General features: G+C 32.0%; 2 protein-coding genes and 1 long non-coding RNA gene across 4 annotated transcripts; 1 reads left to right on the forward strand and 2 right to left on the reverse strand.

The window, feature by feature from the left end:
* Positions 1-2627: 2627 nt before the first annotated feature.
* On the forward strand, positions 2628-12617 carry LOC148271256 (NADP-dependent malic enzyme-like). The gene is made up of 10 exons (XM_088241607.1): positions 2628-2782; positions 3053-3234; positions 4865-5025; positions 6643-6791; positions 8702-8884; positions 9405-9630; positions 10553-10695; positions 11043-11213; positions 11456-11579; positions 12020-12617. The coding sequence occupies exons 1-10, from the start codon at positions 2657-2659 to the stop codon at positions 12133-12135; spliced, it is 1581 nt and encodes a 526-aa protein (XP_088097733.1). The 5' UTR covers positions 2628-2656; the 3' UTR covers positions 12136-12617.
* Positions 12618-13078: 461 nt separating this feature from the next.
* LOC148271257 (uncharacterized) lies at positions 13079-15812 on the reverse strand. The gene is made up of 6 exons (XR_015825147.1): positions 15592-15812; positions 15041-15108; positions 14770-14821; positions 14108-14150; positions 13819-13896; positions 13079-13190 (listed from the first exon to the last, which is right to left on the reverse strand). It is a non-coding gene; the product is annotated as an uncharacterized LOC148271257 (long non-coding RNA).
* Positions 15813-16280: 468 nt separating this feature from the next.
* RpL15 (ribosomal protein L15) lies at positions 16281-20937 on the reverse strand. Of its 2 annotated transcripts, none has more exons than XM_088241605.1 (5): positions 20910-20937; positions 20334-20515; positions 19790-19926; positions 17314-17424; positions 16281-16600 (listed from the first exon to the last, which is right to left on the reverse strand). In XM_088241605.1, exons 2-5 carry the CDS (start codon positions 20503-20505, stop codon positions 16406-16408), a joined length of 615 nt encoding a protein of 204 aa, XP_088097731.1. In that variant the 5' UTR covers positions 20506-20515; positions 20910-20937; the 3' UTR covers positions 16281-16405. The 2 variants fall into 2 exon arrangements, with proteins under 2 accessions (XP_088097731.1, XP_088097730.1); XM_088241604.1 differs by having other exon boundaries at positions 20334-20636.
* Positions 20938-21547: the final 610 nt, after the last annotated feature.

Here is a 21547-nt window from a genome sequence, read left to right on the forward strand (position 1 = left end):
GAGACAAAAGTTCGCCGGGGACTTCTCGCAACAGACTAAAGTCCGTTATATCAAGCATATGCCAATTGGCCGCAGGTTGAGGGACCATATTTCGAACGCTCATGCTTACTCTGGTTATAAACCACAATGCATATTTTTTTTCCAGTTCATGTATTTTTTATTGAAACTTGCAAACCGGTTTTAGAATACGTAACAACTGTTCCTTTATTGAGGCGTTGCACTGTGCTGTCAGGTTAAAAACGATATTTTAATTGAAATTTTACTCGTCTCAATGGCATACTTCAATAAGCTTTTTTGTCACACAACAGTATAATCAGATACACTCTCGTACTTCTTGTCTGATAACTGTATTCGAATAATACTCGTAGTATGTTCTATGAAATTTATTACCTGCATAAATCAATATTTGTATTTTTATGTAATGATTTATGATAAAATTGTGCCGTTTCGAATGCCCAAGGGCCTGAGGAAAAAAACTGCTTTCAAAATAAGCAGGTGTATAACTCTTGTCTCTTTGCCATGCACCTACCTATATATATTTAGGTCACCTCTGCAAAATATAGAAGGTGAATATTTATAATATAATCGTGTATTTAATCAATAACTATATATGTAAAATTGTACATCCATAATATATTTATATAATATTGATGCACAATTAAAACTATTGTTTAGAAAGTGCACTTTTCTGAAAAGCAAAAAAATCCGAAAAATTATTTATGCGAATAGACGGCAATTTTCACTATTTATTCAAATTACCGGTATAATTTTTTTTTTTTATCGGTATGATTGTCATCATCAAATGTTAAAAAAATAAAAATGTGAAACATTTCGAAGTGAGCATTTTGTTGCTTGTATTTTTTGTAAAATCCCCAAGAAGTATATGACTGAAATGGATTGATGTAATTTAAAGAATTTAAATATCGGAAAAATACTCAATTCGTTTTCGGTAGGTAAGCGCTTTTCCTGGCGGCAATAAATTACGTATTTTTTTACAAAACGCTGTTAAATAAATTTAGGGAAAACGTGATGAGATCTTTCACCAGCAAATTAAAGACTCGTCTACTAAATTAATAGCGATGTACGTATTGTACATAAATACATTTCAGCAAGTTACATTTGGTATTGAAATATAGGATGTTCTTTAAACCCTGTCACATCCGAAACCACGATGATCACATGATCAGTATGAGCAAGAAGACATATTGGCACATTAAAATAATTTTACGAATAAAATTTAAAAAAATAAAATAGCAAAAAAGCAAATGGTTGCTTACTTCTGCAGGGGTGAAACAAGAAGAGGGAAGGGGGAGTCTGATACTGCGCCGCGCTCCCCTCACTTCTCCCTTGCAGAAGTAAGCAACCATTTGTTTTTTTAATATATATATTTTTTAATTTCTTTATTCTAAATATTTTTTTTAAATATGCTTATATGTCTTCTTGCCTATACTGATCATCGTGGTTTCGGATGTGACAGAGTTTAAAGAACATCTGTATACCTACATATAGTTCAATTGATGGAAGTTGGTTTTAAAATAAACTTATTTAGTTTACAGTACCTTACTACCTACGATTTTCTTAGAATAAATATTTGACTCATAGAATTAAGAATAGTCCAGAAACCGCATACGAGCATCAAACAAAAGGCGAATAAACTACTCATAAATAAGTCGTTTTGACCAAAAATTTATTTTATTAGTTTCTTTGTTGACGTTGCTCAGTACGCAACTCCTGATTTGAATTCAACTATGCCGTGTTGTATCCTTTTAAAGTGTAGACATACTGCTAGGATCTTAAAGAAACAGGATGGGATCACATTTCATGTGTAATTAGCAAATGAATGTGTAAGTAGCAAATACATTCCTTAAAAATTTAATTATTTTTCCATCTGTCAGGGTGTCGAAGAAATCAAAATGGACATTTCGTTAGTGTTGCCAGGGTAGTAAATTTTGTTACCCTACTTTGCTCATCTAATGAGAGAACTAATAAAAATTAGACCTCGGACCTGGACAACTCTGTGGTGGAAATTTGACCGACATTATCTTTAAAACATCAATTATTATTTGACGTGATATAAAAATATCCGTTTTATGTCAAATAAAATTTGTTTTATATTTTAAGTTCAAAGTTCATTAATTCAATTACTCTTATTAAATAACCCTTTACTTATCTACTCTGTTGTGTCAATCAATATTTCCGCGCGCACAATAAAATTTTAGAGAAATTAACAGATTGCTTTTTTTTTTACCTTACATTTGTGTTATGATTATATTTTTTCCCATCGTGCAACATTACGCGGTGACATCACAAATGCGCGCGGTGAAAGTGGGGCATAGTGAGGGAATTTTTGGACACAGTCCGATGTATTCAAATATGATTCTACGCTCCTTCTGGACTATTCTTAATTCTATGATTTGACATAAAAAAATACTTATCGTACCTACATATAGGAATTATAAGAGAGTGAATGTGTTAGTGATTTGTATGGATATTTAGAGTATGATTTTAGGAGTGCATGTATGTTATGTTGTGTGTATGTATGTAACAATGTAGTATATAAATGATATAACTTATTAAATATGTGACATATAAAATACAACATTTTTTCTTTTGTTTGTTCCAGGGCATGGCCTTCACAATAGAGGAGCGTCAAGCTATGGGAATTCATGGCCTACTGCCTCCTCGAGTAAAGACCCAAGAGGAACAAGTGGAACTGTGTAAACTGTCGGTAAACCGCTACGAAGATGATCTCAATAAATATATCTACCTCATGGGACTCTTGGTAACTTATTTTCAAAATATTATATAAACCGCTAATGATTCCTTTTTTATGTGTCCATGCTTCTATGTTTTCTGATGAAAAATAATATTTACCATGAACAGTCAAAGGAGATAATGTAGTTATACATCTACTTTACTTCATCATCATCATATTCCCTTATCCGCACCCGATTCAACGTATCTTGATCATCTGTTTCATGACAATAGGGTGATCAGTCTTGTCAATGGTATTATGAATATAATATATTAATTGTATTTTTACATTTTCAAGGATCGCAATGAGCACCTTTTCTATCGTTTTGTTGGAGAGAATGTCTCCACTATGATGCCGATCGTCTATACCCCCACGGTGGGGTTGGCTTGCCAGAAGTACGGGTTGGTGTACCGCAGACCCAGAGGACTATTCATCACTATTCATGACAAGGGACACGTTTATGATATTCTCAAGAACTGGTAAAACATCAACTTCCTATTATTAATATTTACAACAACCTAATTAATTTCTCCCTTCTGTTTCCTACACTTTCTTTCCTTGTTATCATTTGTTTTATGTCTATTTAAATACTGACAATAAATATACACTTTCTCTTTTTAGTTGCATCTCAAATTTGGAAAAACATTGTGTTGCTCTCAACAATTTGAAAAAAAAATGTTCAATTAATTATAAGAATTTCGCTTAATGTTTTTTTCTAAAAATCCTTAATCCGAATGGATCATTCCAAAATATTCAAGTAATTTTGTGAAACAGTTATGTTTTAAAAATTAATTCACTTTAAATATGTTAAATACATAAATGAATTGTTGACTACGTTTTACACTTTTTTTATTCATTCATATGAATGAGTTAACCCAGATGTACATAATATTATATTTATTATTGATTCCTCAAAATCTTGCTTTTCTAACTGTTGTGCGCTCGGTGCATTTGATGAGCAAGTATAATATGACCATCATATAAAGCTCGACAGCCCTGGGTAGGCCTCGTCTGTATCCAGGAGTCTCCTCCCCTCTTGTCGGTCTGCTGCCTTTCCTCTGCAGTTCCTCATTTCCAACATTGTCGTATCTGCGCTGATGCAGTCCATCCATCACATTTTGGGCTTTCCTGGTCTTCGTCGCCCTTATGGCACGGAGAGTTAGGAGATTTAGAAGCGGGTCGTCATCATCCATTCTAATTATATGGCCAGCTCACCTTAAATGCCCCAACTTCATGGAGCTGATCTCATCGGGTGTTCCGCAGATGTCATATAGCTTTCTATTGTAACGAAAACACCAACGGTTCATTTCTTTCGTGGGGCCATAGACAACCCCGAGGATCCTTCTCAACACTGCAATGGTTCCCTCAATATTCTTTGAAAACCTTTTAACTTAGGTTACGGAGGCATATGTCAAGATTGGTTTGATCAGTGTTTAGTACAGTATTATCTTAGTGTTTCTTCGTATTAGTTTAGACCGTAATTGTTTCTGGACGTTTTGCAGCCATTATTCTCCTCCTGATTGCAAGTGTAATATAGTGTATATAATCTTTATTATTAAAATTGGCATTAGCTGAGTGCTAATCTGTTAGATAAGAATTTATAAAAAATATACACTGCGCATAATTACTTTTTGTACTGGAACAAGCCCAACACTCAAACCTAAGAAAATATGTTTTGTAGTACCTACCTAAATTATTAAAATCTCATTAAAAATTTAACGTGAAACCCCATGCATAAGGCAAGGGTTTTAGCCATCATCATAATTCACAATATTAAAATCAGAGAATGAATCGAAATTGTACTTGAAAATATGTTTTTTTTTACCTGCTAAGCCTTAATTTTAGAGGCTTATCAGCAGGTAGGAAAAAAATAATATGGAAGGAAGTTATGAATTATACAACACAACACTCAGACCAATTATTGAGTAAAAATCTTTGTTGGATTTTTTCTTGCAACTGGCGGAATCGATCCCACGATGGCAGTTTCACAGTTGGCTGTTTAACCAACTGCGCTGCGGCGCCTGTCATCAATTATTGATTAAACTACAATTGTTTTAATTACTCAAACAAATTTGTAAATGTGATTACATGTAAAAAATTTTGTTCAAGGCCAGAAGCCGACATCCGCGCCATAGTCGTGACTGACGGAGAGCGTATCCTCGGCTTGGGAGATCTCGGAGCCCAGGGGATGGGTATTCCGGTAGGAAAACTCGCTCTCTACACTGCTCTCGGTGGCATTAAACCACACCAGTGTCTGCCTATAACTCTTGGTAAAATGTGCAATTTTGCTCAACACATTAAATTATATTTAATTCATCGGAATGGTAGAACAACGACGGTTGTGTGAAAAATGCAACTTTTACTTTATTTTTTATTTGATGGTGAAAAGGTTATATAAAAACTTTTTTTCCAGGTTTGAAAAATATATATATATTACTAACCCAAGTATCAAATGGTTTTGTACTTATCAAGTTGTGGCATAGTGTCTAAAAAAATTAAAACTGCTCTCACGTAAAGTTGAAGTAAATCACAAGTGTCGTTGTTCTACGATCCCGACGAATTGTATCCGAAAAGTTAGTACCTACAGCATCAATAATCTACACCCTTTCTTTGTGTACATCATTATGTTCATTAACCTACTTTCCCTTTGTAAAACTAATTTCACAAATTACTAACCTTAAAACAGGCACCTTTCTAATTAGAAGGCAATATTGTGACATCATAATATTCTGATCAATAAATTAAAATCATTGTGAATTCATAAATAAATCACTTTGTAATTGTCTCGTTATTGCAACACTTTATTTTCGTCAGATATGCCATATTTTTAATTCTAATATTTTTCTTTTACACCATGACATGTACATAAGAAAGTTCTTATTTACTTTTTTTGTAAATCATATATCTACACAATCTATAAAACTGATCAAATCAAATTAAATATTATTTTTAACACACTACACCTCTCGAGATCGTATGCATGCGAGATTGTAACAGACGTGTAGCCTATCGCAAGTGTTATAACATTATATTTATATTTGTGTTAAGTTTTTTGTTTAATAGTTCTTAATTTAAATTCTTACTGATTTTGGTGTGTGCCACACCAGAGTATTGTTACTCTGGTGGGTACTAATAGCATAGTATATAAAGATAGCACAAGGGCTATAATCTCTCTCTATTTTTCGTTTTTTCTCGAAGTCTTCGGTCGTCACGGAGCGCACTGTGCTTTAAAATAAATTGTATACAGTCCACTATTATCAAGATCTTTTATTTAGTAAAGATCGCCGCCATATTTATTGAATTGGTTACAACCACCAGCGCACATTTTTCCAATTCGTATGTCTATATTATTTTTTTATTAGTGTGTAAATTCATCGCTACAATCAAGCTGGACATTTAGATGGTGCCCACTTATCCAATATGTTCCCCATTAGAAGTTATGCATGCCAATCTTCATTTCTTTCCCATTCATTAAATATAATATTCTGTGAATATTTAATCATATTCCATATGATTTATACTGATCTGCACTAAATTTCTCCGTGCATTATTTAATTTCATCTCAGTTGAAAGATGGCCAAACATGGCAGGTCAGTTTTTTTTTAATTTTGAAGTAGAGCTATTTTAAAATTTGATGGGTTCCAAAAAATCAGAATTTTAGTTTACAAGCATAATTATTATAGTGTCGGTAGATACATTGAACATTTGTTTATTCGGGATTTTTATTTTCACCATAGCGTATTCACACAAAATGCTAAAAAATTACTGAAGAATCCGGTGATATATTATAAAACTTAATATGCTGAAAAAAACTATATACATATCATATTTAGCCATCCTTCAACTAATCTTTAAATCATAAAAGATCGAACCTTTTTAATTTGCAGATGTTGGAACAAACACTCAATCTCTTCTGGATGACCCTCTATACATTGGACTCAGACATAAGCGTGTCACTGGTCAAGTGTATGATGATTTTATTGATGAGTTTATGAAGGCTGTTGTTAAGCGATATGGACAAAACTGCCTCATACAGGTATGTTTCAATAGTAAAATATTTTTACTGTGCCATAATTATGTATCACTTTTGATTTATATTACCTATGTTATTAATAATTATTTTAATCAGAAGATTATTCATAGTAAAAGAAACATCATTGATTTGGCATTATTTACTTAATTTTGGGAAATGTACAATGCAAGTAAGTTATAGAATATCAATAGCAATATAAAGTAACTGTTAACAAAAATAATTTGAGAAAATTGTCTTATAGCTTATTATAATGACACTAAATGCTGTTAAATTAAATTAGTGACTTGTTTTTTTTTATATTTCAAACCAACCGAGTGGTCCCTTAGTAGTGTAATGAACGCACAGATCAAAGACCCAAGATTCAAATTCCACTCTACAACTTAATTTTCATTTTTCCAGCACAAGTTATTTACAACTTTTAGGAAATAGTCTTGAAAATTTAAATATATATAAATGAGGAAGCTCAGTGCTACAGGAATTGGATATAAAAAATGTTTTCTTACGCGCTGTAAAAGTTAGAGCATTTAATTACAAGTATATTTATGTACAACGTAGTTTCTCAAAAATATATGAAAAAATTAACTGCATATTTTAAAACCAATCAATTATAGCGTTATGTGTTGTGATAGATTTTAGGTTTCCGGGTAGCCATATTTTTCAATGTTTAGTGTATTTTGAAGTTTATTTATTTATTTCAACGTTTAGTTCTATTTTTTAATGGCAGCACAACTCACCGACGACAACTCGTGACGTCACGGGCGAAGTAATTTCAAAATTACAAAACTTTAAAAAAATCATAGCAACAAAAATATATCATACACATATTTTTTTTATTTTTGGCTTAGGGTGATAGTCTATAAAAAAACACCAAACTTCCTTATTGCCTCTCACCATGAAAGATAATCACATTTAGAGATTGGCAGGGTAAAATCATGTCCTCTGGAATTAAAATATTACCCAACTATCTATTTTTTATGAAAAACTAAATGACTTGGTAACATCAATTTGACTTTTTAGATTTCAGCAAAGTTAAGTTGCGATTACGATTTTGGAAACCACGCATCCAAATGGTCCCTGCGACCTCATTATCATCCCACTTTGATGGATATTGAATTTTCTTTTTTCTTGCAAATTGGTATGCAAGTTTCCTTACTTGTATTGCTGTTAATTTATTGCGCACACTCGAGTGCTTTGCAATGTACTTGCTCAAAAGAGACTCTTCTTCAACTGAAAATACTTGCCGCGCTGTATATTTTGAGTTGTATGTGCGCTCAGAAGTTTCGTCTGCACTAAGTAATTTATTTCGAATTTTTTTTGTGCGAAACTCTAAGGTTGATGGCTTGACATTGTATTTTTTTGCGGCCTTTCTATAAGATAAGTTTCCTTCTAACACTTCCTTTACAGCAAAAGACATTGCCTCCTCATCCACTTCGCTATTTTTCATTTCATGTGTGCTCTTTTTCACCATAACTGAAAAACAAAAGCAGTTGATTAAATATTGTAATAAAAAATTTACCCCTAAGCTTACAAAATATGTGATGTTATAAATATATTGTAGAACTACATAACTCTAGCTTAGTGGAAATATTCTGTATATTTTTTTTAAGTAATGGCTATACACACATATGTACATAAAGGTGCCAATCGTATTGCGAAAATAACTGAAGAATTTTTAAAATATGTCTTTAGGAAGACAAGGAAAAAGAGAGGTAATTGAAAACATGTATCTAATTCAATTTTTTTTTTAAAGTTTAAAATTACATTCACATTATAAAAAAATCAAAACTGCTGATCTCATCATTTGGCTTGAAACACTGGGTACTGGGTATTTTATGAATTTATGCCAATTTCTTCACTGTGTATATTGTGTAAATAGATTACAATTTAATGTTCAACCTTTCATTTTTTTCTAGTTCGAGGATTTTGGAAACTCTAATGCATTCCGTCTTCTTGCAAAGTACCGAGGACATTATTGCACCTTCAATGATGATATTCAGGGAACAGCCGCAGTAGCTGTTGGAGGACTTTTGGCATCAATTAGAATAACAAAAACGAAACTTTCAGACAATGTCATAGTTTTTCAAGGGGCTGGAGAAGTAAGTTTTAATGCACAAAATTTGTTTATGAGATAATAATTACTACTTTCCTTTTATGTTTTTGAAATTCCTAGTACAAATCTATTGTTCGACATTTTATATTTAAACGAAAAAAAAAAATATCTTGTCAATTTCAGATTGAACTAATATACCAAATACATCCTGACAGAAAGATTCATCATTATTTTTTTCTTTATTATTTTTTCATATTATTCGGTTTTTCATTTTATATTAAAGCCATTGTCTACTTTCATATTTGAATTCGAATGGAAAGAATAGCCCAAGATAACCTAACCAAAATCTTTTTTTTTTTTTAATATTCAAGTACACAGAATAAGTATTTTAGCGGACTTATTGCTGAAAGCAATATTTTTCAGCTAACCAAATAAGACTGGTCAAAAGAAAGAACTCTTGGTCAACTGATCAAAATTTGTAATAAAAAAACAAAACATATACCAAAAAGATACATACATGAAAAAACCCAATGAATTAAAAATAACACCTGTTCTTTATTTTTCAGGCATCGCTAGGAATAGCTGAACTTTGTGTCATGGCAATGAAAGCAGAAGGAACCAATGAAGTTGATGCCCGATCAAAAATATGGTTGGTTGATTCCAAGGGCCTCATTGTCAAAAACAGACCTGATGGAGGACTTAACGAACACAAAGAAAAGTTTGCCAAATCTCACGCGCCTATCAAGACCCTTGTTGATGTTGTTTGTACTGTCAAACCTAGTGTTCTCATTGGTAAGGAATAAAATACGTACTCGGAATACATCGTCTTGTCAAATATAAATGTTTTATTGTCTTCTGTGTTAACTAAACTTAAGCACCCTTTCCGCACGAGGAAAAGACAGCTTTATGACCAATTCGGGCTAAAAAAAATACCCTTTTTCTTAACATCACCTTTAAATTAATTTTAATATTACAATAATTATTTTTCTCTATGTATTCAAGTACAAGTTGATCACTAAGCAATAGGGAAATATTACGTTTTTTCAAACATGTTTGAAGTAATAAGGGTCTATGAAATACTGTAGAGTGAAAAAAGAATTGTTTTACTCATTAGTAGCACGTCGGCCTCATGGTGTAATGATCAGCGCGTTTGACTACCACGCATAGGTCTCGGGTTCGATTCCTGACATGGTTGATATGAAATATTTATTTAAAAAGGTGTTTTCACACTAGAATATTTCATAGTCCCTGAACTGGTTCCTGAAGCGTAAGGCTGATCATCTTACCTTCATATAACAAAAATGATCAACATACACTGCGATTGGTGTACCAATGCAGTGACCTATGCACCATTAGGTGCGGAAAGGGAATGATGATGAGCATTAAAAATATTTTTAAATTTATAATTTTGAATTCCCGCAAAAACGGTCATAGCATTGGCCGCGCCCCTAATACATCACGATTCATGTTGATTTTAAACTTCGTTCCTAACTGTTTCAATTTATATAGAACATCATCATGAATCTTCACATCACAATTATCAATTATTATGTCGCGTTTTTCTAGTGACATATTTTTTTATAATTTCTTTAAAGTTGTATATGAAAACATCTCTCCACAATTTACATATTTATTTTGAAAATACAATTTTAATTTCATATATTTTTATCGGTGTTCGTAGTATGTGATATTTCCCTATTTTTTTCTCATTAAGGTGCCGCTGCTATCGGAGGCGCTTTTACTAAAGAAATATTAGAAGCCATGGGACAGAACCACACTCGTCCCGTCATCTTTGCTCTTTCGAACCCTACAAGTAAAGCTGAATGTACCGCCGAGCAAGCATACACGCACACTAAGGTAATTTCATTTTTAGGAACTGTCCATGCATAGCCAAGTACAATTTAGGTCTTTTGCTTTTTTTCGACAAGCTATCTTTTGAAATAGTTTATTGAATGAACTTTTATAAAATTACGCAATAAAGCATAATTTGAAACCAACTACATACGTAGATTAGAAAATCAAGTTTATCAATACGCACGACTGTCGAAAATTTTTAAAAAAATTGAGGCAAACAAGTTCATAACAAATATTGTACAGTAAACATTCGACTCAATCTTAATTCCATGTATTAATTATCACTACCATTTTAATGATCAAATTTATATCATAAAATAATTTGTATACTTATTATATTAAACATACAGGGAAAGGCTGTATTTGCTTCCGGATCACCCTTTCCACCATTTACATACAAAGGAGAAACATTCCATCCTGGACAAGGAAACAACTCCTATATCTTCCCCGGCTTGGCTCTCGGAATCATCACCACGGGAATAATTGACATATCAGATGAGACACTATTGCTGAGTGCTAAGGTACAATAGATTTTATATTTTGCCAATCCTTTAGTTAAGCAAGATAAATTTTTACCATGTCTATCAATTTCCATTGCCTCCCAATTAATCTGCTAATAGTTTCAATGAGTAAATAGAAATTGTACTATTTATAATTTTGGGAATTATTTTCTAATTCAATTGGCTCAAGTTTTCAACTAATCATATTTATATAAATCCACTTTTGCAAAACTGAATTTAACATTTTTTTTTTCCTTCTATAGGCACTGGCAGAGCAAGTAAACGAAGATGATCTCGCCAAAGGCAGTATTTATCCTCCAATTGAAAATATCCAGAACATATCCCTGAAGATTGCTAAAGCAGTAGCAGAACACGCTTACAGAACCGGTAACCCAAAATTATTGCACAATTTTACGCTTGGTGTTTTTACATTATTTTTGCCTTTATCTTTTAAAAAATACATTGTTATAATTTCACTCAAGGAATCATTGCATCAGATAAAGGTTCATTTTTTATGATTTTTCTGTAGCAATAAGATCTTTCAGAATAAACATTTTAACAATTTTCTTGAGAGGATGAGATCCTTATATCATTGCCATCAGACCTGCACTTATTGTCGGCCTCCGTGGTGTAGTGGTCAAGACGCTTGATTCACGCACGGAAGGTTCCGGGTTCGATTCCCGGTGAGAACACAAAAATTAAAATGTGATTTTTCTCAAGCCTGGGTGCTCTGTGATGTAATTCACCACTGTAATTAGGCCTCCTGGTCTGTTGTGGTGCAAAAAAAAAGTAAAAAAAAAAAGACTAATGATTTTCTCTATCTCCAGGAAATGCTTCTGTCCACCCCGAGCCTGAAGATAAGGAAGCATTTATCAAGGCACAAATGTATGACTATAATTACTCCCCCGCTGTTCCCCCGGTATATTCTTGGCCAATGTTCTAAACTTTTTTCCAATTATATATTTAATTATTTTATTCTAAAGTTACCATTAATTAATAATAACCAATGTACCTAAATTCTTTTCCAACATTATGTTTACATAACTGTTAATAGTTTTCGCTTTAAATATTTATTTTAGTAGTGATTTTACATTACTTTACAAATTGAACAATGCAACTGTGATGTATTTGTGTATCTAGTAGCCACTAGAAGAGTTAAGTCTTGTATTGAACATTGGTGTGAAAAAGATATTGCCCGGTTACCTTTCACAATGTTCATATAATAATTACATGTTGATTATTGAAAGCAATTTGCTCCAAAAATATTTATTTAGGTTAATAACCATTGTCATTCCTTAGAATACTTTTAAAAAATTGTTGTATTTTTTATTGTACAGTTATTGGTGGTCTCAATAAGCAATAAAAGCCTATTGGTTTTTGTGTATTAAATAAATTAATGTGAAAAATAAAATTAATAAAACATTATTGAGCCTTTTTTACCCTACAGCTTAGCATAAATATTATGTTATCCCCGTAATGTACATTTTATATATACATTTATTTCTATCTATATTGAAACCATAATATAAATTCTATGTTTAGTTTTCGTGAGAAAAATGAAATAAAATAGTATATAACTTTAAACAATAAGTCTCGAGACACAAGAAAGTATGTTCAGGTTTTTTTTGACACTACTACAGCATTATTTTTATTATTAAATTACTAATTTTACTGTTGTTTTTGAAGCTTTTACTATTATACATTTACATATTTTAACTTAAATATTTAAAAAAATATTTTTTCAAACTTTAAAATATTTCAAATAGCGCAATTATTTGAAAATAGTGATGATTTCAACCTATATTGTGTAAAATTTTGTACTATGGTCCAATTATGATAGGAAGAAAAAATGTTATAAAAGAGAGGTTAGAAAAAAAATACAGAGGTGCACTTTTGGTGTTGTATATTAAAAACATGTAAACATTTAAAACAATTCAGAAAAAGAATCATCCTGATATTCTTTAGTCGCTATATTCCAGCATCATCTGTGTGACCATTCTGAAAGAAAAAAAAATCTTCTATTGGTGAAATAGTTAACAGGCTTAAAAATATGATTTATCGAAACAAACACTTGTCCCGTTCTGGATTGAGAAAGCAGTCACTTTTAGTACTGGAATCTCACCGAGAAAGGCTTTTTATCTACTTCCTTCAGATCCCCAAACTGATAAAAGACACAGAGTGGTATATTACTGATCTTCAGAAGTTCATTAAATGCTGTGAATATTTGATATGGGAGGCTTTTAGATGTAGCATTACCTACTTTTTTTCTTATTTTTAATCTACTTTTTATATTTTTAAAGTAAAAACTGAAGTAGGTATAACCTATTATATTTTTAGTCTACAAATGACCAAAAATTATATTTTGGCATTTTCTGTTAGAATTTCAAATAATCTATGTGAGTGAAGCTTGTATATTCCATACAGAGTTGCATTATTTAAAAAAACATTTGAAAAAAACATATTTGAAAAAAACATATTTAAAAAATATTTTTTAAAAAAAACCTCCACTACTGAAGTAAAAAATGTTTTTACTATTTCCTGAACAAAAGTTTGTTTTGTGAAAATTAGAGTTTTATGAGTTCGGTCGATGTTTATTAAAAAAAAAATGTTTACTAAAATATCTTACCATATAAATAGGATCTAAAATCTTTAGGTTCAAATAATCCCAAATCTATTTCACCATTTTGGAATTTCATCAAGAGATCTGGAAAAAAATAATTAAAAATCAGCCAAGATTATAACAAAAATAAGCTTCACAATCTGAATACTTTCTTCAGACATCCACGGAAGTTCATTAATCACTAAGAATTCATACTTCTGAGATAAGGGTTATCATCATAGTGAATACAATGGCTATAAGACTCATCTCTAAACAAGAAATAAGTACCTAATTAAATAAATACGAATAAACTCACCTCATTTAGTAATTTAGCCCGTTCCGGGTAATTGTTTCCACACCTGAAAAATGAAATAAAAAAAGTTAAATAATTTATAGTAACAGTGAATTAAGTGAGATGTGATGACAAGCTAATAGAATAATGCCTCGCAATTTTTTCCAATGAATTGAATATATATTAATCAAAACTGATATATAAATTTATTTCAACAGAGAGGGAAAACATTTTTTGAGAAGAGAATATGGAAGTCTAGGCATTTACAGGGCTTATGACCTGACATTGGTTGGTTTCAGTGGCCACTTTACACACTGTGTAACATTCAACATTCTGCCCATGTTTGAACATCTACTATGAATAACTCCCTAGGGAGGAAATCCAGCCAGTCTGCAAGCATTTGGACATACTCGAACATTGTTGAAAATTAATATAAACTTTTCAACATTTTCTTAGTTTAAGAATTATGTAACGGAAACTTCCAATTTTAACGCTAATTAAAAAAATTTAAATGGATTAAAATAGTTATCCCATTCTGGATTGAGATACCAGTCATTGATAGGACTTTGATCTCACCTAGAAAGGCGTTTAATATCCTTCCTTTAGACTCCCAAACAATACAACGGTATTTAGCGTGGTATATTTTGTCTCCAGAAGTATTTTTTCCCACTATTACAGAAACTCACCTTTAATTTTATGTTCCAGTTATCAATATATTCTTCCAACTGTTATTTCAACCTGGAAATAAAACGAAAGATAATGTACAATCTGCAACAATAAAATGCAGAATTTAAATATATTTAATAATTCAGCATTTAGGGTATATTTATCAACATTGAACTCAGAATGGTGCATGGGTTATCATCATAATATAAATCTTAAGTTTTAATATAAAATGGTAAAATCAATACATGATTACAATTAAAATTCATAATGATAATAATTATAAAAACTTACAAGTTTACAAAAGCCAGACGGAGAGTGAGCATCCTGTTCTAAATCTGCATAAAAACTGAATATTGCACCTGTAATAAAATATACATTTTAAGGTACTGACATCATAATATATAATGAAAAAATATAAAAAAATATTTCAGACATCCACGGAAGTTAAAACAGCATAGATTTATTTTGATAAAACTCAGAAGATTTTAAGAGTAGTTTTCATCACATAATTATATTGATTGATTTGGTGTTTATTTTGTAGAACTCCATATTTAAACTTATAATAATAGAAATCAAACACGGATTTGAGTCTACTGAACACTTTATTTTATTTTTACAAATATAAAAAAAAAAAACTTTGTGACAATTGTTTCGCCTTGTTAGGGCATTTTAGAATCGTTTAAAAATGCCCTAACAAGGCGAAACAATTGTCACAAAGTTTTTATTTTTATATTTGTAAAAATAAAATAAAGTGTTCAGTAGACTCAAATCCGTGTTTGATTTCCAATATTATAACATAATTATATTTTTAATGCATTATATTGATATTTAAATATACTTACATTAAATAATGAAGAATTTGTTTTACATGAGTCTCGCTAGCAGTTTGTCGCCTTGTGGGTACATTTCTGAAAAGCATGGGAAAAATTAAAAATAGTAATGGTGTCGAGTCATAGGTAATAATAAAAAAAAAATCTTCAGACATCCACGGAAGTAACAACAATCACAGCTTTATTCTCTTAATAAGGCTCAGAAAGTTTAGAGAAATGCTTTCATCACATTCAACTATTTCAACATGCAACATGTTTTATGATAATATTAATATATCGCACCTTTTATTTTCCAAGCATAGATGGTATGTTTTAGAGATGTCTTCGGGTCCTGAGAACAAAAATAAATAAATATTAATATTGTTTAGATTATATAAATATTTATTTAAAAATGAGAATTGATCAGTGAGTAAAAAACATTATAATCAGCTTAATTCATTTGATTACACTTTTAAAAGCATCATTTGAAAAGACTACAAAAAAGTTAACCAATATTAACATAATACACACCTTATTTTTAAACTGGTCTCCACAGAACATCAGAAAGATCTAGAGAAAGAAAGAAAATTAGAAAGGAGCCATTTTAAATTTTACCAAATGAGTATGTTATAGAAAGCACCAACTTACTTGATGATCGAACCCTGCATCATGGGATACTGGTAAAATGACAACACAGGAATGTATAAATAAAAATGCTTGCGGTACAGGAGGTATGTTTATTAATTAAAAAATAATTTTCAACATAACCCTGAAGATTTTCAAAGACATGAGAATACCCATGTAATGTAGATTAAAATATAGAACGATTCTCCTTGGAGCGTGGAGCTTATCGCTTCCTGCGAAGTTGCAGGGTGTTGCGACGGATCCAGGAAGCTCTGCGCGAGCCTCCGGTGGTCTGGCTGAATCTCCTTCCCTTGCCCAACCCTCGTGATGACTTGCCGGCAGAGGTGAGACCGCGAAGTTCACGATGCTTGTGAACAGCCTTCACTATCCAGTTGATCTTGGGATCTCTTCGGATAGCCTAAAATATTTGCAATATGTAAGAAGTGCGGGACTTGTTTGCGAAACACTCTTATAGTTGTCAATAGTGGATGATAGATTTATTATATGGAAAATGAAAACAAAATATGGTGTAGAAATTAAGTGACAAAATTTAAGTATCATTAAATTTATAAAAATACATGCTATTGATAAAGCAATGAAATTAATGTATGTGCTAAATTAAACATTAGGAAGCTATTTTATTTTATTTGGGAAGGAGTTTATTCATTAATTATTTCATAAATCAATTTTTACATAATAAAACATCTAGTAGTTTACAGGCTTTTTCATATTTACCAAGTTTAAAAATTTAGTGATAAAAGCAAAAGTATTGGTAGAAAAAAAGATAGACATCATTTATATCCTTATTATAAATTTACTTAAACAATTTTAAGTATTCGGAATTAAACTACACATGTCATAATTGTATGCAAGACAAAAAATGGTAAATTCAACTTTTCAAAATTTTATTTTTACTGCAGGTAAAAATACATTAGGTATTAAAAGTTTGAATGCTTCCTTCAGATGGTTTGTGGGGTAATTTTTCAACAGTACTCAGAGTGGTGCATACCAATCATCATTAGATAAAGCATATTTTACATTGATCATAAGACTACATTTTCAGATTACTTAAATATATAGAGAACATAGTTTTCTTAGAAAAAAAATTAGAATAATCATGTTTTTACTTACATTGTGAGATGGATCAATGAGGATAACTTCAAAGTATTTGTATGAAGAATCCTGAGCAACCCAGTACGAGTTCAGGACCCTGAGTCCACCACAACGCCTTCCAACACGCTCCTAGAATTTATATTTTTTTTAAACATTAATAGTGAAAATAATAATTGGTTCAAGAGGGTCATTGAGAAATATTAACACAATTATTCATATTAATTTTAACTAATAATAATAATAGTATGGGTTGGTACGTTTCAATAAACATATTTACATTGTAAGAATTCTGGACAGGGTAGGGTTCACATTGTAAACTCAAGACAGGATCTCTACATTTTTGGTGTTAAGTCTTTCTAGATTTAAACAATCACTAAGATAGACCAGATATTGTCTTGAGGTAGTAATTATTATTTAAATTGTACTAGCTTTAATTTTCTTAAGTTTTATTTTATTTCAATTGGACCTGCATGTATATATTTTTTTTTTAAAAAGAAGAAAGGTATTTATGGTTTATATAGACTGAATAAGTCCATAAACTAATCAATAAAGCCAGAAGTGTTTTAATATTATAAATAGAAAGAATCAAAATGATAAACACCAAAAGTTCATATTTTTAAGTCGGGTTACAAACACTAATTTAAAGATTTGAAAAATGCTTCCTTCAGATGGTTTGTGGGGTTATTTTTCAACAGTACTCAGAGTGGTGCATACCAATCATCATTAGATAAAGCATTTCGGAAATCAGTTCTTTTTTATGAGTACAAAATAAATCAAATTGGCCCTCGAATTTATTGCTTTCATAATTAATTAATAATGGAAATGTCTTGGTCCATATGTCAAAAAGCGAAAAATAAATTAAGGGATGTAATGGAAGTTTGGTACTTTAAAAATATATCAACAAATTGCAAAAATATCTTCTCATAATTCATTCAATTTTGATTTTATTTATTTATTCATTCATTCATTATGGTCTTCATGCAACTGATTTTGGAATGGCCGTACTTCCATAAATTTTTTAGACATGTGTAGAAATATCCTAAGTCGGAAGAGTTTATCGTTTTACTAAAGAATCATCCTATGTAACAATACAACAACACAACAAACCAATATGCCGTTTCCCAATAGGGGTAGGTAGAGAGGATAGAACGCCATAACACTCTATCTTGGCATACAGACCTCGCTTCCTCTACATTCATACATCTTCTCATGCACGCACGCTGATTATTCCTACTTTTGACATGTCCATCTTGAAGTATTTGATGGACTTGATCGTGCCATGTCTTTCTCAGTCTTCCTCGTTTTCTGCATCTCTCAACATTTGCATCGTAGATCCTTTTAGCCGTTCTTTCACTGTCCATTCGCTCTACATGTCCAAACTAACGCAGCACCCCTTTCTTGATTCTGTCAATAATGCATGTCTTAGCCCAACACACTTCACGGATCTCGACATTTGTGCACCTATCATACATCGTTTTACCACACATTCGCCTGAGGGATCGCATTTCGACAGCATTCAACCTACTTTCATCATTATTTTTCCAATTCTATACTTCGCTCCCATACATTAGAGTTGGAACTGGAACTCCGTTGTGAACTGCTAGTTTAGCCTTTTGCGATAAACATTTGTTTGCCAAAGTAGATTTCTGTGCAATGTTTCTGTTCCCGGCACTCACCCTCCTACGTAGATTTTACAAATGTTGCATAAGCTAGTTCTACAGTCTACGAATTAAATAGATCTGGTCAAAAACCGTATAATTTAAAAAAAAAAAACATTCAGTTTGGAAATCTCAATAATTCAACTATTTTGAAATGTTTAAATGCCTCCCCTGTAAAACATGTTCAAATGCAGTTAGAATAGTTCTGCATTCAGCAAACAAATTGTTTCCCTACCTGCACCTAGTGGTGTAAAGGGCACTGCAAAGGGCACACAAACAGCAGTGTATCCAATTCATTTTTATTACATGAAGGCAAGATATCAGTCTTACGCTTCAGGGCCCCGATTACAGTTAACCTTTATCTTTAACTTTTTCTACAAAGTAAAATCAAGTTTCCTGTATGAAAAGCAGAATATACATTTTTTTTTCTTTTCTAAACATGTTCAATTATAGGTTACCGAAGAAAATACTTTAAATGTTCATGCAAATATACTGTCGGTCAAATAAACAGTCGAAAGTAACTATGTTAACTTTTTATTGTAATCGGGGCCCAGTGCCAGTCCAAGGACTAATAAATATTCTAGTGCAAAAACCGCCTATTTAAATTAATATTTTATGTCAACCATGTCAGGAATCGAACTCGAGACCTCCTGCGTGGTAGGCAAATGTGCTGACCATTATAGACCATAAGGTGGACACATTTAAATTAGTATATATAAAAAAAACTTAAAATTTGATATTGTCAACGTGAGAACAATTATTTTCCGATATTTACTGTTTTTTATCTTTTTTATTTACATTTCATTAATTTGAATTTATTGACTTATATTAAGTACCTCAGCCATGGACTGCAGTTTACGTGTAGGCTTCAGTTGGTTGACTCCGTGGCTCTTGGGCTTGCCATAGGTGGCTCCCTTGGGCACGGGGCGTTTGCGTCCTCCTCGGCGAATACGAATGCGGAAGATGACATATCCTGTAAGATAAGATCAAAAATGTCTGATTAAAAAAAATATGGCGAAAGCTCACGTAGCAAGCACCTACAAGTAATTAACACAAGACCCGCTTAGCAAGTGTCTCGAGACAATACACATTGAGCAAGTAATCAATGAGTTTGTCTTAGGCGGACATCACGGGACTGGAGGTGGATGACAATGATACTGTCAAAATGTTGATTTGCCGTCCCTTTTCAGCAAGTGACGAGGAATTAGATCCCATTAGGTCCAGAACTTCTCCCAAAACAGAGAAGTTGAAAGAGGCAGGGATCTCGTCACGGTGTGGAACATTACCATAATTTGCATCTTAAATTTAATTAAAAACATCTGGGGATGGTCATGTGAAGAGATAAAATAATAGTTTTTTTTAATAATTGTGAGAACTGACCTTGCTTGGCACGATATCCTAGTCTGCGAGCCTTATCAGGACGGGAGGGCCTGGGAGCGCGGTGCATCCTAGTAAGTTGTCGGTATTGCCAAACGCGGATACGCAAAAGATAACGCAGAACATCGCTCTGCTTCTTGCGGTACAACTCTTGAATATATCTGTAAGCGCCCATCGCGACAGACCTAGCAACAAAATCAATCTCAATTCATTGATCTGAAGTCACATCATCGGTCTGTACGCAAGCTGCCGCAAGCGGCAACCGCGTTTGCGCCCCGTGATTTTAAACTCGGCATCTCCTATGTCCTAAACCAACTAAATAATGAATTATTTACTCGAAACACCGCGCTAGATCAAGTCCACGTGCGGCACATTCATAATACATACGCACACACTTTCATTTTGACACTTCAAAGAAATACAACCGCACTGACGGACGAATTCTAGCGCTGGGAAAAAAATATAAAGACGATAAACTTGAATTTTAATTATTGGTACTATTGTATCACCAGATGACTAAATATGTCGAAGGATTAACAATATTTAAAAGAATATTCGAAAGCGGCCGAAAACCCGTACCTCCTCAACGACGATTAGACCGGAAAAGAATGGAAAAACTCAATGTTTGGCTTTCACAGAAATTGGCAATGATGGACAAATAACCATAGACTAGCTTTGATATTTAGCTAGAACGATGCGCCTCTACTAAAGTCGGAATACTAACAGCGCCCTTAACGGCAGACTTTTTTTAAAGAGGCCATAATAAAGTATTTACTATGAACCAAAGTTACGTATTTCAAGAAAAATATTCATGTCTTCAAATTGCTACTCTATTGAAAATATTGCTACTAAATTGAAAAGCAAAGAGACTCATTTTTCACGGCTCCAAAACAGTTCGATGCATTTCATATAAATAATATATTAGATACTAATTATTTGAATTTGTTTCAATTTGAATTTTGTTGAAATTACGGGTAACAAAAGCAGATTTAAATAGTTTGCTTTTTGAATGAGTAGCGTATACTTATTATTATTTTTTCGTTTATCCATCCATGTGTGTCCTAATATCGGCACTTATATTATTTTATATCTATCCTATTTTTCTTGTAGTCACTATTGAAAAATAAAATAAAGAGTAAACCCACACACTAGTCATGTTTTTGGGGGATTTTTTGTTTTTACGTAAAAGTGTATTTTGTAAATGTAACAAATGTGTA

Source organism: Micrasema longulum, unplaced genomic scaffold, assembly GCF_059751315.1.
Source record: "Micrasema longulum isolate JH-2025_06_02 unplaced genomic scaffold, ASM5975131v1 h1tg002988l, whole genome shotgun sequence".
Classification (NCBI taxonomy): domain Eukaryota; kingdom Metazoa; phylum Arthropoda; class Insecta; order Trichoptera; family Brachycentridae; genus Micrasema; species Micrasema longulum.

Excerpts from the sequence above, each read along its gene's own strand:
- LOC148271256 (XM_088241607.1), top strand. The coding sequence starts at position 2,657 with ATGGGAATTCATGGCCTACTGCCTCCTCGAGTAAAGACCCAAGAGGAA. Across the intron at positions 8,885-9,404 it reads TTTTTCAAGGGGCTGGAGAA|GCATCGCTAGGAATAGCTGA; the intron begins GTAAGTTTTAAT and ends TTTATTTTTCAG. Across the intron at positions 11,214-11,455 it reads CACTATTGCTGAGTGCTAAG|GCACTGGCAGAGCAAGTAAA; the intron begins GTACAATAGATT and ends TTCCTTCTATAG.
- RpL15 (XM_088241605.1), bottom strand. The coding sequence starts at position 20,505 with ATGGGCGCTTACAGATATATTCAAGAGTTGTACCGCAAGAAGCAGAGC. Across the intron at positions 19,927-20,333 it reads AGGATATCGTGCCAAGCAAG|GATATGTCATCTTCCGCATT; the intron begins GTCAGTTCTCAC and ends CTTATCTTACAG. Across the intron at positions 16,601-17,313 it reads TCATTGATCCATCTCACAAT|GCTATCCGAAGAGATCCCAA; the intron begins GTAAGTAAAAAC and ends CAAATATTTTAG.